General features: G+C 56.6%; 1 protein-coding gene across 1 annotated transcript in view; it reads right to left on the bottom strand.

Annotated features, from left to right (window-relative positions):
* The window catches only part of rbm42 (RNA binding motif protein 42), a 27,306-nt gene extending 13,732 nt beyond the window's left edge, over positions 1-13,574 (bottom strand). Inside the window, exons 1-6 of the mRNA XM_070872702.1 lie at positions 13,418-13,574; positions 8,230-8,359; positions 6,117-6,204; positions 4,819-4,887; positions 3,050-3,195; positions 98-229 (exon numbers count right to left, since the gene is read on the bottom strand). Coding sequence (XP_070728803.1) covers positions 98-229; positions 3,050-3,195; positions 4,819-4,887; positions 6,117-6,204; positions 8,230-8,359; positions 13,418-13,542 — 690 coding nt within the window. The 5' untranslated portion in view covers positions 13,543-13,574. The remainder of the gene's footprint in view (positions 1-97; positions 230-3,049; positions 3,196-4,818; positions 4,888-6,116; positions 6,205-8,229; positions 8,360-13,417) is intronic.
* Positions 13,575-13,648: the final 74 nt, after the last annotated feature.

Here is a 13,648-nt window from a genome sequence, read left to right as displayed (position 1 = left end):
GGTAAGGGACGGAGTGAGGGGGTGAATGGGGGAAGGGAGGGAGGGGGAGAAAGTGAAAGCTGAGCTCAAGACACGCTCTGGCCTGTGACCCATCAACACTCACCTCTTTGGGCTTGACAGGAGGAGGTCTGTAGACAGTGGGAGCGGCCTGGATAATGGTCAGGTTCACCTTGGGCACCGGCTGCAGGACAGGAGGGTGAACCGGCATCAGGGGAGGGAGGTGACTGACCTGTGGGAGGAGGGGATCCATTAGCATGGGTCAGTAAATCCTGCGGAATAAATACTGCCAGATAACATCGCCCGTCTCCGCCCCCTGCCTCAGCTCATCCGCTGCTGAAACCCTCATCCCTGCCTCTCTTACCTCCAGACTTGACCATTCCAACACACTCCTGGCCGGCCTCCCACATTCGACCCAACGTAAACTAGAGGTGATCCAAAACTCGGCTGTCCCCGTGTCCTAACTCGCCCCGAGTCCCACTCACCGATCACCCCCTGTGCTCACTGTCCCCGTGTCCTAACTCACACCCAGTCCCGCTCACCCATCAACCCCTGTGCTCTCTGACCCCGTGTCCTAACTCACACCCAGTCCCACTCACCCATCACCCGCTGTGCTCACTGCCCCCGTGTCCTAACTCGCCCAGAGTCCCACTCACCCATCACCCCCTGTGCTCGCTGCCCCGTGTCCTAACTTGCACCGCGTCCCGCTCACCCATCACCCCCTGTGCTCACTGACCCGTGTCCTAACTCGCACCCAGTCCCACTCACCCATCACCCCCTGTGCTCACTGACCCGTGTCCTAACTCACACCCAGTCCCACTCACCCATCACCCCCTGTGCTCGCTGCCCCGTGTCCTAACTCACACCCAGTCCCACTCACCTATCACCCCCTGTGCTCACTGACCCCGTGTCCTAACTCACACCCAGTCCCACTCACCCATCACCCCCTGTGCTCACTGACCCCGTGTCCTAACTCACACCCAGTCCCACTCACCCATCACCCCCTGTGCTCACTGCCCCGTGTCCTAACTCACACCCAGTCCCACTCACCCATCACCCCCTGTGCTCGCTGCCCTGTGTCCTAACTCACACCCAGTCCCACTCACCTATCACCCCCTGTGCTCACTGACCCCGTGTCCTAACTCACACCCAGTCCCACTCACCCATCACCCCCTGCGCTCACTGACCCCGTGTCCTAACTCGCACCGAGTCCCACTCACCCATCACCCCCTGTGCTCACTGCCCCGTGTCCTAACTCACACCCAGTCCCGCTCACCCATCACCCCCTGTGCTCTCTGACCCCGTGTCCTAACTCACACCCAGTCCCACTCACCCATCACCCCCTGTGCTCACTGACCCGTGTCCTAACTCACACCCAGTCCCACTCACCCATCACCCCCTGTGCTCACTGCCCCCGTGTCCTAACTCGCACCCAGTCCCGCTCACCCATCACCCCCTGTGCTCTCTGACCCCGTGTCCTAACTCACACCCAGTCCCACTCACCCATCACCCCCTGTGCTCACTGCCCCGTGTCCTAACTCACACCCAGTCCCACTCACCCATCACCCCCTGTGCTCACTGCCCCGTGTCCTAACTCACACCCAGTCCCACTCACCCATCACCCCCTGTGCTCACTGACCCCGTGTCCTAACTCACACCCAATCCCACTCACCCATCACCCCCTGTGCTCACTGCTCCGTGTCCTAACTCGCACCCAGTCCCACTCACCCATCACCCCCTGTGCTCACTGCCCCCGTGTCCTAACTCGCACCCAGTCCCACTCACCCATCACCCCCTGTGCTCACTGCTCCGTGTCCTAACTCACACCCAGTCCCACTCACCCATCACCCCCTGTGCTCACTGCTCCGTGTCCTAACTCACACCCAGTCCCACTCACCCATCACCCCCTGTGCTCACTGCTCCGTGTCCTAACTCACACCCAGTCCCACTCACCCATCACCCTCTGTGCTCACTGCTCCGTGTCCTAACTCACACCCAGTCCCACTCACCCATCACCCCCTGTGCTCACTGCCCCGTGTCCTAACTCACACCCGGTCCCACTCACCCATCACCCCCTGTGCTCACTGCCCCGTGTCCTAACTCACACCCATTCCCACTCACCCATCACCCCCTGTGCTCACTGCCCCGTGTCCTAACTCACACCCAGTCCCACTCACCCATCACCCCCTGTGCTCACTGCCCCGTGTCCTAACTCACACCCAGTCCCACTCACCCATCACCCCCTGTGCTCACTGACCTACATTGGCTCCCGGTCCGGCAATGCCTCGATTTCAAAATGCTCATCCTTGTTTTCAAATCCCTCCATGGCCTCCTTGCCCCTCTTTATCTCTGTAATCTCCCCCAGCCCCTACACCCCTCCCTATCTCTGTAATCTTTTACAGCCTCACAACCCCACAAGATGTCTGCGCTTCTCAAACTTGGTCTAACCCAGGTATATGGAGACCAGAACTGTGCACGGTGCTCCAAGTGTGGTCTAACCCAGGTATATGGAGACCAGAACTGTGCACGGTGCTCCAAGTGTGGTCTAACCCAGGTATATGGAGACCAGAACTGTGCACGGTGCTCCAAGTGTGGTCTAACCCAGGTATATGGAGACCAGAACTGTGCACGGTGCTCCAAGTGTGGTCTAACCCTGGTATATGGAGACCAGAACTGTGCACAGTGCTCCAAGTGTGGTCTAACCCAGGTATATGGAGACCAGAACTGTGCACGGTGCTCCAAGTGTGGTCTAACCCAGGTATATGGAGACCAGAACTGTGCTCAGTGCTCCCAGTGTGGTCTAACCCAGGTATATGGAGACCAGAACTGTGCTCAGTGCTCCCAGTGTGGTCTAACCCAGGTGCTAGACATGTTAACATAACGTCTTTGGTTCTGAATTTTCCTCCACTAAAAGCGGTTGGTGTGCCCTCTCTATAAACCAGTCACGTCGCTTTTTCCCCCCCACTGAGAGTGACGGCTTCTGGAGCAGGCCCTCCTGGTCTGGACTGATGCCAATGGGGGCGATTCCGTGGGGAGAGGATCGCACACTCACGTTCGAATACCGGACAGGATGCATCGGTCCCATGGGAGGAGGGGGTGTCATAGGGTGTCCCATCATGAGCGGGGGAGGGGCTCGCATCGGAGGTCCCAGCAACGGAGGGGGAGGAGGGGGACGCATCTGAGGGATCCGGGGACCTGCTGTGGAGAGAGAACAAGAGGAAGCATTAGAATAAGGGATACTGGGAGTGAGTTACAGACTGGAATCTAATCGAAGGGTTCGGGGGGTTTATATTTAGAATAACAGACACCCGGGAGTGAGTTACAGGCTGGAATCTGATCGAGGGGTTCGGGGGGTTTATATTTAGAATAACAGATACCCGAGAGTGAGTTACAGGCTGGAATCTAATCGAGGGGTTCGGGGGGTTTATATATAGAATAACAGATACCCGGGAGTGAGTTACAGGCTGGAATCTAATCGTGGGGTTCGGGGGGTTTATATATAGAATAACAGATACCCGGGAGTGAGTTACAGGCTGGAATCTAATCGAGGGGTTCGGGGGGTTTATATATAGAATAACAGATACCCGGGAGTGAGTTACAGGCTGGAATCTAATCGTGGGGTTCGGGGGGTTTATATATAGAATAACAGATACCCGGGAGTGAGTTACAGGCTGGAATCTAATCGAGGGGTTTGGGGGTTTATATACAATAACAGATACCCGAGAGTGAGTTACAGGCTGGTATATAATCGAGGGGTTCGGGGGGTTTATATATAGAATAACAGATACCCGGGAGTGAGTTACAGGCTGGAATCTAATCGTGGGGTTCGGGGGGTTTATATATAGAATAACAGATACCCGGGAGTGAGTTACAGGCTGGAATCTAATCGAGGGGTTCGGGGGGGTTTATATATAGAATAACAGATACCCGGGAGTGAGTTACAGGCTGGAATCGAATTGAGGGGTTCGGGGGGGTTTATATATAGAATAACAGATACCCGGCAGTGAGTTACAGGCTGGAATCTAATCGAGGGGTTCGGGGGGTTTATATATAGAATAACAGATACCCGGGAGTGAGTTACAGGCTGGAATCTAATCGAGGGGTTCATATATAGAATAACAGATACCCGGGAGTGAGTTTCAGGCTGGAATCTAATCGAGGGGTTCGGTGGGTTTACATGTAGAATAACAGATACCCGGGAGTGAGTTACAGGCTGGAATCTAATAAGAGGGGTTCGGGGGGTTTATATATAGAATAACAGATACCTGGGAGTGAGTTACAGGCTGGAATCTAACCGAGGGGTTTGGGGGGTTTATATATAGAATAACAGATACCCGGGAGTGAGTTACAGGCTGGAATCTAATCGAGGGGTTCGGGGGGTTTATATATTGAATAACAGATACCCGGGAGTGAGTTACAGGCTGGAATCTAATCGAGGGTTTCGGGGGTTTATATATAGAATAACAGATACCCGGGAGTGAGTTACAGGCTGGAATCTAATCGAGGGGTTCGGGGGGTTTATATATAGAATAACAGATACCCGGGAGTGAGTTACAGGCTGGAATCTAATCGAGGGGTTCAGGTGGTTTATATATAGAATAACAGATACCCGGGAGTGAGTTACAGGCTGGAATCTAATCGAGGGGTTCGGGGGGGTTTATATATAGAATAACAGATACCCGGGAGTGAGTTACAGGCTGGAATCTAATCGAGGGGTTCAGGTGGTTTATATATAGAATAACAGATACCCGGGAGTGAGTTACAGGCTGGAATCTAATCGAGGGGTTCGAGGGGTTTATATATTGACCATGATGCACCTACCTGGTCTCTGTAATACATGAGGGACAAACACTGGCCGCACAATGGGAGCCTGTCTCGGGGGAGGCATCGCTGTGGAGAGAGAGAGAAAGTAAGTGAGTTAAAAGGAGGACACAATTGGTAAAAGGGCGGTCCCGAGGGAGTGCTGCACTGTTGGAGGGGCAGTGTCGGAGGGGCAGTACTGAGAGAGTGCCGCACTGTCGGAGGGGCAGTACTGAGGGAGTGCCGCACTGTCGGAGGGGCAGTACTGAGGGAGTGCCGCACTGTCAGAGGGGCAGTACTGAGGGAGTGCCGCACTGTCGGAGGGGCAGTACTGAGGGAGTGCCGCACTGTCGGAGGGGCAGTACTGAGGGAGCGCCGCACTGTCGGAGGGGCAGTACTGAGGGAGTGCCGCACTGTCGGAGGGGCAGTACTGAGGGAGTGCCGCACTGTCGGAGGGGCAGTACTGAGGGAGTGCCGCACTGTCGGAGGGGCAGTACTGAGGGAGTGCCGCACTGTCGGAGGGGCAGTACTGAGGGAGTGCCGCACTGTCGGAGGGGCAGTACTGAGGGAGCGCTGCACTGTCGGAGGGGCGGTACTGAGGGAGTGTCGCACTGTCGGAGGGGCGGTACTGAGGGAGCGCTGCACTGTCGGAAGTCTCGTCTTTTGGATGAGACATTAAACCGAGGCCCCGTCTGCCCTCTCGGGTTGACGTAAAAAGATCCCATGTCACTATTATGAAGGAGAGCATGGGAGGTGCCCTGGGGGTCAATAGTTATGCCATACAGTTCATAGAATCAGAGAAATTTACAGCGCGGGAGGAGGCCATTCGGCCCATCGTGTCCGTGTTGCCCCGGCCGACCAAGAGCTACCCAGCCCAATCCCACTTTCCAGCTCTCGGTCCGTAGCCCTGCAGGTTACGGCACTTCAAGTGTACATCCAAATGTGGTGAGGGTTTCTGCCTCTACCACCCTTTCAGGCAGTGAGTTCCCCCCCAGACCCCCACCTCCCTCTGGGTGAAGACATTTCCCCTCAAACCCCCTCTAAACCTCCCCCCAATTACTTTTAATCTGTGCCCCCTGGTTGTTGGCCCCTCTGCCCAGGGAAACAGGTCCGTCCTATCCACTCTATCCAGGCCCCTCATCATTTGATATTGAGATATTGGAGACAGGCGACCAAAAGCTGGGTCGAAGAGGTCGGTTTTGAGGAGAGAGAGAGGCGGAGAGGTTCAGGGAGGGAGTTCCAGAGCTTGGGTACCCAGGCAGCTGAAGGCACGGCCACCGATGGTGGAGACAGGGATGGACGAGGGCCGGAGGACAAACCTGGTCCGACAAAAGGCGACGGAGCTCCCACGATTGGTGGCATCACTGTTGCTGCTGCGGCAGCTCGTGCGTCCAGGCTCTGTTGAATCTACGAGCAGGAGAGAGAGCATGCAGTTAGAGTTAGCTCGAGGGGCTGAATGGGCCTCCTCCTGTTCCTGTGTAACAGGCTCGAGGGGCTGAATGGGCCTCCTCCTGTTCCTGTGTAACAGGCTCGAGGGGCTGAATGGGCCTCCTCCTGTTCCTGTGTAACAGGCTCGAGGGGCTGAATGGGCCTCCTCCTGTTCCTGTGTAGCAGGCTCGAGGGACTGAATGGGCCTCCTGTTCCCGTGTAACAGGCTCGAGGGGCTGAATGGGCCTCCTCCTGTTCCTGTGTAACAGGCTCAAGGGGCCGAATGGGCCTCCTCCTGTTGCTGTGTAACAGGCTCGAGGGGCCGAATGGGCCTCCTCCTGTTCCTGTGTAACAGGCTCGAGGGGCTGAATGGGCCTCCTCCTGTTCCTGTGTAACAGGCTCGAGGGGCTGAATGGGCCTCCTCCTGTTTCCGTGTAACAGGCTCGAGGGACTGAATGGGCCTCCTGTTCCCGTGTAACAGGCTCGAGGGGCTGAATGGGCCTCCTCCTGTTCCTGTGTGACAGGCTCGAGGGGCTGAATGGGCCTCCTCCTGTTCCTGTGTAACAGGCTCAAGGGGCCGAATGGGCCTCCTCCTGTTGCTGTGCAACAGGCTCGAGGGGCCGAATGGGCCTCCTCCTGTTCCTGTGTAACAGGCTCGAGGGGCTGAATGGCCTCCTCCTGTTCCTGTGTAACAGGCTCGAGGGGCTGAATGGGCCTCCTCCTGTTCCTGTGTAACAGGCTCGAGGGGCTGAATGGGCCTCCTCCTGTTCCTGTGTAACAGGCTCGAGGGGCTGAATGGCCTCCTCCTGTTCCTGTGTAACAGGCTCGAGGGGCTGAATGGGCCTCCTCCTGTTCCTGTGTAACAGGCTCGAGGGGCTGAATGGGCCTCCTCCTGTTCCTGTGTAACAAGCTCGAGGGGCTGAATGGGCCTCCTCCTGTTCCTGTGTAACAGGCTCGAGGGGCTGAATGGGCTTCCTGTTCCCGTGTAACAGGCTCGAGGGGCTTAATGGGCCTCCTGTTCCCGTGTAACAGGCTCGAGGGGCTGAATGGGCCTCCTCCTGTTCCTGTGTAACAGGCTCGAGGGGCTGAATGGGCCTCCTCCTGTTCCTGTGTAACAGGCTCGAGGGGCTGAATGGGCCTCCTCCTGTTCCTGTGTAACAGGCTCGAGGGGCTGAATGGGCCTCCTCCTGTTCCTGTGTAACAGGCTCGAGGGGCTGAATGGGCCTCCTCCTGTTCCTGTGTAACAGGCTCGAGGGGCTGAATGGGCCTCCTCCTGTTCCTGTGTAACAGGCTCGAGGGGCTGAATGGGCCTCCTCCTGTTCCTGTGTAACAGGCTCGAGGGGCTGAATGGGCCTCCTCCTGTTCCTGTGTAACAAGCTCGAGGGGCTGAATGGGCCTCCTCCTGTTCCTGTGAAACAGGCTCGAGGGGCTGAATGGGCCTCCTCCTGTTCCTGTGTAACAGGCTCGAGGGGGCTGAATGGGCCTCCTCCTGTTCCTGTGTAACAGGCTCGAGGGACTGAATGGGCCTCCTCCTGTTCCTGTGTAACAGGCTCGAGGGACTGAATGGGCCTCCTCATGTTCCTGTGTAACAGGCTCGAGGGGCTGAATGGGCCTCCTCCTGTTCCTGTTTAACAGGCTCGAGGGGCTGAATGGGCCTCCTCCTGTTCCTGTGTAACAAGCTCGAGGGGCTGAATGGGCCTCCTCCTGTTCCTGTGTAACAGGCTCGAGGGGCTGAATGGGCCTCCTCCTGTTCCTGTGTAACAGGCTCGAGGGACTGAATGGGCCTCCTCCTGTTCCTGTGTAACAGGCTCGAGGGACTGAATGGGCCTCCTCCTGTTCCTGTGTAACAGGCTCGAGGGGCTGAATGGGCCTCCTCCTGTTCCTGTGTATGCGAGATGAGGCCACACACACCCCAGGTCGATACTGTCGCTCACACACACACACACACACACACAGATGAACTCCCCCACCCCCAGTCCCCTCCCCTCCCCTCCTGCACCTCACCTGTCGATAGGTGTTTGTCCCGATGATGGGTCGGGCGACAGGCACCGGAATCAATGCCACCGGCACCGCTTCTGCCGTCGCGGAGGCTGCTGGCGTAGCAACAGGCGCGCCCAGGACTTCCTGCTCAAACCTGCGGGCATGGATAGGGACGGGCGTTAGGTAAAGACTAACATCTGAGACACACTGGCCAGCTTTGGCTCGGATCCCAGCTCGGGGGTAAATGCACGGACAATTCTGGGCAACATAGACAATAGGTGCAGGAGTAGGCCATTCGGCCCTTCGAGCCTGCACCGCCATTCAATGTGATCATAGCTGATCATTCCCTCAGTACCCCATTCCTGCTTTCTCTCCATACCCCTTGATCCCTTTAGCCGTAAGGGCCACATCTAACTCCCTTTTGAATATATCTAACGAACTGGCCCCAACAACTCTCTGTGGTAGAGAATTCCACAGGTTCACCACTCTCTGGGTGAAGAAGTTTCTCCTCATCTCGGTCCTAAATGGCTTACCCCTTATCCTTAGACTGTGAGGCCTGGTTCTGGACTTCCCCAACATCGGGAACATTCTTCCTGCATCGAACCTGTCCAGTCCCGTCAGAATTTTATATGTTTCAATGAGATCCCCTCTCATCCTTCTAAACTCCAGTGAATATAAGCCCAGTCGATCCAGTCTTTCTTCATGTCAGTCCCGCCATCCCGGGAATCAGTCTGGTGAATCTTCGCTGCACTCCCTCAATAGCAAGAATGTCCTTCCTCAGATTAGGAGACCAAAACTGAACACAATATTACAGGTGTGGCCTCACCAAGGGCCTGTACAACTGCAGTAAGACCTCCCTGCTCCTATACTCAAATCCCCTTGCTATGAAGGCCAACATGCCATTTGCCTTCTTCACTGCCTGCTGTACCTGCATGCCAACTTTCAATGACTAATGAACCAACTTAGGAAGGCCCTGGAGAGAGGGCGGAGGAGATTGACCAGAATGGTCCCGGGGATGTGGCACTTCAGTGACGTGAGAGACTGGAGAAGCTGGGGTTGTTCTCCTTCGAGCAGAGAAGGTTGGGGGAGATTTAATTGAGGTGTTCAAAATCACGAGGGGTTTCGATGGAGTAGATCAGGAGGGGCTGGAGGGTCGGTAACCCTCCTCAACTCCTGTCGGAGGCTGAACCAGACTGTTCGCAACCTCGGTGTTATATCTGACCTTGATATGAGCTCCTGGCCACATATCCCGCAGCATAACTAAACCCGCCTATTTCCCACTCCGTAACATCGCCTGTCTCCAGCCCCCTGCCTCAGCTCATCCGCTGCTGAAACCCTCATCCCTGCCTCTGTTACCTCCAGACTTGACCATTCCAGCACACTCCTGGCCGGCCTCCCACATTCTACCCGACGTAAACTAGAGGTGATCCAAAACTCGGCTGCCCCCGTGTCCTAACTCGCCCCCGAGTCCCGCTCACCCATCACCCCCTGTGCTCACTGCCCCGTGTCCTAACTCGCACCTAGTCCCGCTCACCCATCACCCCCTGTGCTCACTGCCCCCGTGTCCTAACTCGCACCCAGTCCCGCTCACCCATCACCCCCTGTGCTCACTGCCCCCGTGTCCTAACTCACACCCAGTCCCGTTCACCCATCACCCCCTGTGCTCACTGACCCGTGTCCTAACTCACACCCAGTCCCACTCACCCATCACCCCCTGTGCTCACTGACCCCGTGTCCTAACTCACACCCAGTCCCACTCACCCATCACCCCCTGTGCTCACTGCCCCGTGTCCTAACTCGCACCGAGTCCCACTCACCCATCACCCCCTGTGCTCACTGCCCCGTGTCCTAACTCACACCCAGTCCCACTCACCCATCACCCCCTGTGCTCGCTGCCCCGTGTCCTAACTCACACCCAGTCCCACTCACCCATCACTCCCTGTGCTCACTGCCCCGTGTCCTAACTCACACCGAGTCCCACTCACCCATCACCCCCTGTGCTCGCTGACCTACATTGGCTCCCGGTGATGCAACGCCTCGATTTCAAAATTCTCATTCTTGTTTACAAATCCCTCCATGGCCCTCGCCCCAACTATACCTGTAACCCCCTCCAGCCCCTACACCCCTCCCTATCTCTGGAACCCCCTCCTGCCCCACAAACCCACCCCCCCGCCCCCCTCCGAGATCTCTGCACTCCTCTAATTCTGTCCTCCTGCTCATCGCTGATTATAATCGCTCCACCATCGGTGGCCGTGCCTTCTGTTGCCTGGGCCCCAAGCTCTGGAACTCCCTCCCTAAACCTCTCCACCTCTCTCTCCTCCTTCGAGACGCTCCTTAAAACCTGCCCCTTTAACCCGCACTAATTTCTACTTATGCGGCTCGCTGTCAGATTTCTATTGCATAACACTCCTGTGAAGCACCTTGGAACGTTTCACTACCTTAAAGGCGCTATATAACTATGTTGTTGTTGTTGTAGTAAATCATTGCTATATCCACTTACAGCGACTGAACTCCAGGACATCGTCAACGTATTTACCGAAAGCCTTACGCTAAACACCCGTAAGACCAAGGTTCTCCACCAGCCTGTCCTCGCCGCACAGCACTGCCCCCCAGTCATCAAGATCCACGGCCCGGCCCTGGATACCGTGGACCACTTCCCATACCTCGGGAGCCTCCTATCAACAAGGGCAGGCATTGACAACGAGATCCAACACCGCCTCCAGTGCGCCAGTGCAGCCTTCGGCCGCCTGAGGAAGAGAGTGTTTGAAGACCAGGCCCTCAAATCCACCACCGAGCTCATGGTCTACAGGGCTGTAGTAATACCCGCCCTCCTGTATGGCCCAGAGACATGGACCATGTACAGTAGGTACCTCAAGTCGCTGGAGAAATACCACCAACGCTGTCTCCGCAAGATCCTGCAAATCTCCCGGGAGGACAGACGCACCAACGTTAGCGTCCTCGACCAGGCCCAACATCCCCAGCATCAAAGCACTGACCTCACTCGACCAGCTCCGCTGGGCAGGGCCACATTGTCCGCATGTCCCCCAGACACGAGACTCCCCAAAGCAAGCGCTCGACTCGGAACTCCTTCACGGCAAACGAGCCAAAGGTGGGCAGAGGAAACGTTACAAGGGACGACCCTCAAAGCCTCCCTGATAAAGTGCAACATCCCCACCGACACCTGGGAGTCCCTGGCCCAAAGACCAGTCCGCCCTAAGTGGAGGGAGTGCATCCGGGAGGGCGCTGAGCACCTCGAGTCTCGTCGCCGAGAGCGTGCAGAAACCAAGCGCAGGCAGCGGAAGGAGCGTGCGGCAAACCAGTCCCACCCTCCCCTTCCCTCAACGTCTGTCTGTCCCACCCTCCCCTTCCCTCAACGTCTATCTGTCCCACCCTCCCCTTCCCTCAACGTCTATCTGTCCCACCCTCCCCTTCCCTCAACGTCTATCTGTCCCACCCTCCCCTTCCCTCAACGTCTATCTGTCCCACCCTCCCCTTCCCTCAACGTCTATCTGTCCCACCCTCCCCTTCCCTCAACGTCTATCTGTCCCACCCTCCCCTTCCCTCAACGTCTATCTGTCCCACCCTGTGACAGGGACTGTGGTTCCCGTATTGGGCTGTTCAGTCACCTCAGGACTCGTGTTTAGAGTGGAGGCAAGTCTTCCTCGATTCCGAGGGACTGCCTATGATGACATGACACAGAAGGGACCTAGTACTGAGCCCCGCGTAACCCGCCTGGAAACAGCCTCCCAGTTCACAAAAACAACTTTAAAGAAAAACAAGACTATATTAGGTGGTAAAAACAGGAAGGCAGATTATTATCTGAATGGTGACAGATTAGGAAAAGGGGAGGTGCATCGAGACCTGGGTGTCATGGTACATCAGTCATTGAAAGTTGGCATGCAGGTACAGCAGGCGGTGAAGAAGGCAAATGGTATGTTGGCCTTCATAGTGAGGGGATTTGAGTATAGGAGCAGGGAGGTCTTACTGCAGTTGTACAGGGCCTTGGTGAGACCACACCTGGAATATTGTGTACAGTTTTGGTCTCCTAATCTGAGGAAGGACATTCTTGCTATTGAGGGAGTGCAGCGAAGGTTCACCAGACTGATTCCCGGGATGGCAGGACTGACATATGAGGAGAGACTGGATCGACTGGGCTTATATTCACTGGAGTTCAGAAGAATGAGAGGGGATCTCATAGAAACATATAAAATTCTGACGGGACTGGACGGGTTCGATGCAGGAAGAATGTTCCCGATGTTGGGGAAGTCCAGAACCAGGGGTCACAGTCTAAGGATAAGGGGTAAGCCATTTAGGACCGAGATGCGGAGGAACTTCTTCACCCAGAGAGTGGTGAACCTGTGGAATTCTCTACCGCAGAGAGTTGTTGAGACCAGTTCGTTGGATATATTCAAAAGCGAGTTAGATGTGGCCCTTACGGCTAAAGGGATCAAGGGGTATGGAGAGAAACCAGGAATGGGGTACTGAATATTCAAGAGGGAGTTAGATGTGGTCCTTACGGCTAAAGGGATCAAGGGGTATGGAGAGAAAGCAGGAATGGGGTACTGAGGGAATGATCAGCCATGATCACATTGAATGGTGGTGCAGGCTCGAAGGGCCGAATGGCCTGCTCCTGCTCCTATTGTCTGTGTTTCACCATCTTAATGAATGCAAGTGACGTTATATGACTGCAAGTGATTGTAAAAATCATTGCTATATCCACACGGAAAAAGCCAGCGACCTAGTACGGAGCCCTGCGCAACCCCACTGCAAACAGCCTCAGGGTGACAAAAACACCCATTAAAAGAAAAAACAAGAATATATATATATATATATCATATATATAGTGTAACATTGGCCCTTTAAAAAGTCAATGTGCTTGTGGCTGCAGTTGCAGGTGGCGGCCAGCGGTGGCGCAGCTGAGCAGCAGCAGCGGCGGCGCTGACCTCCAACCACAGCGCCGGCCGGAGCGCCGAGGCGAGCGGCGGGACTGCAAGCGGGCTGCTTGCTGCCGCTGCCGAGCTGCAGTTGCGGGCGGCGGCCAGCGGCGGCGCAGCTGAGCAGCGGCGCTGACCTCCCAGCCACAGCGCCGGCGGGAGTGCGGCAGCGGCGGCAGGCGGGCGGTACTGCAAGGGGTCGGGAGCGGGAAGGGCGGCCATTTTTCTGGCGGGTCTTTCTCTCTCGGTGTTTGTCCCGGTCGCTCGGCGCCACTCACAGCGCCATCTCCGCCTCCATCTCCTTCAGCTTCTCCTCGCCCATTTTGCGCGGCGCAGCAGCGGCCGCCGGGCTCGGGCCAGGAGCCGGAGCCGGAGCCGCCGCCGCCGGAGCCCCTGTCGCCATCTTCCCCGCTCGCTGGCCCTGCTCCGTCCGCCCGGCCCGGCCGAGGAGGCTGCTGCCGCGGGCCAAGAGGCGACGCTGGGAGGACCAACAGCGCCACCAGCAGCCC

The sequence above is a fragment of the Pristiophorus japonicus genome, unplaced genomic scaffold (genome assembly GCF_044704955.1).
Source record: "Pristiophorus japonicus isolate sPriJap1 unplaced genomic scaffold, sPriJap1.hap1 HAP1_SCAFFOLD_350, whole genome shotgun sequence".
NCBI classification, from domain to species: Eukaryota; Metazoa; Chordata; class Chondrichthyes; family Pristiophoridae; genus Pristiophorus; species Pristiophorus japonicus.
This window is presented reverse-complemented; position numbering and strand designations above follow the sequence as displayed.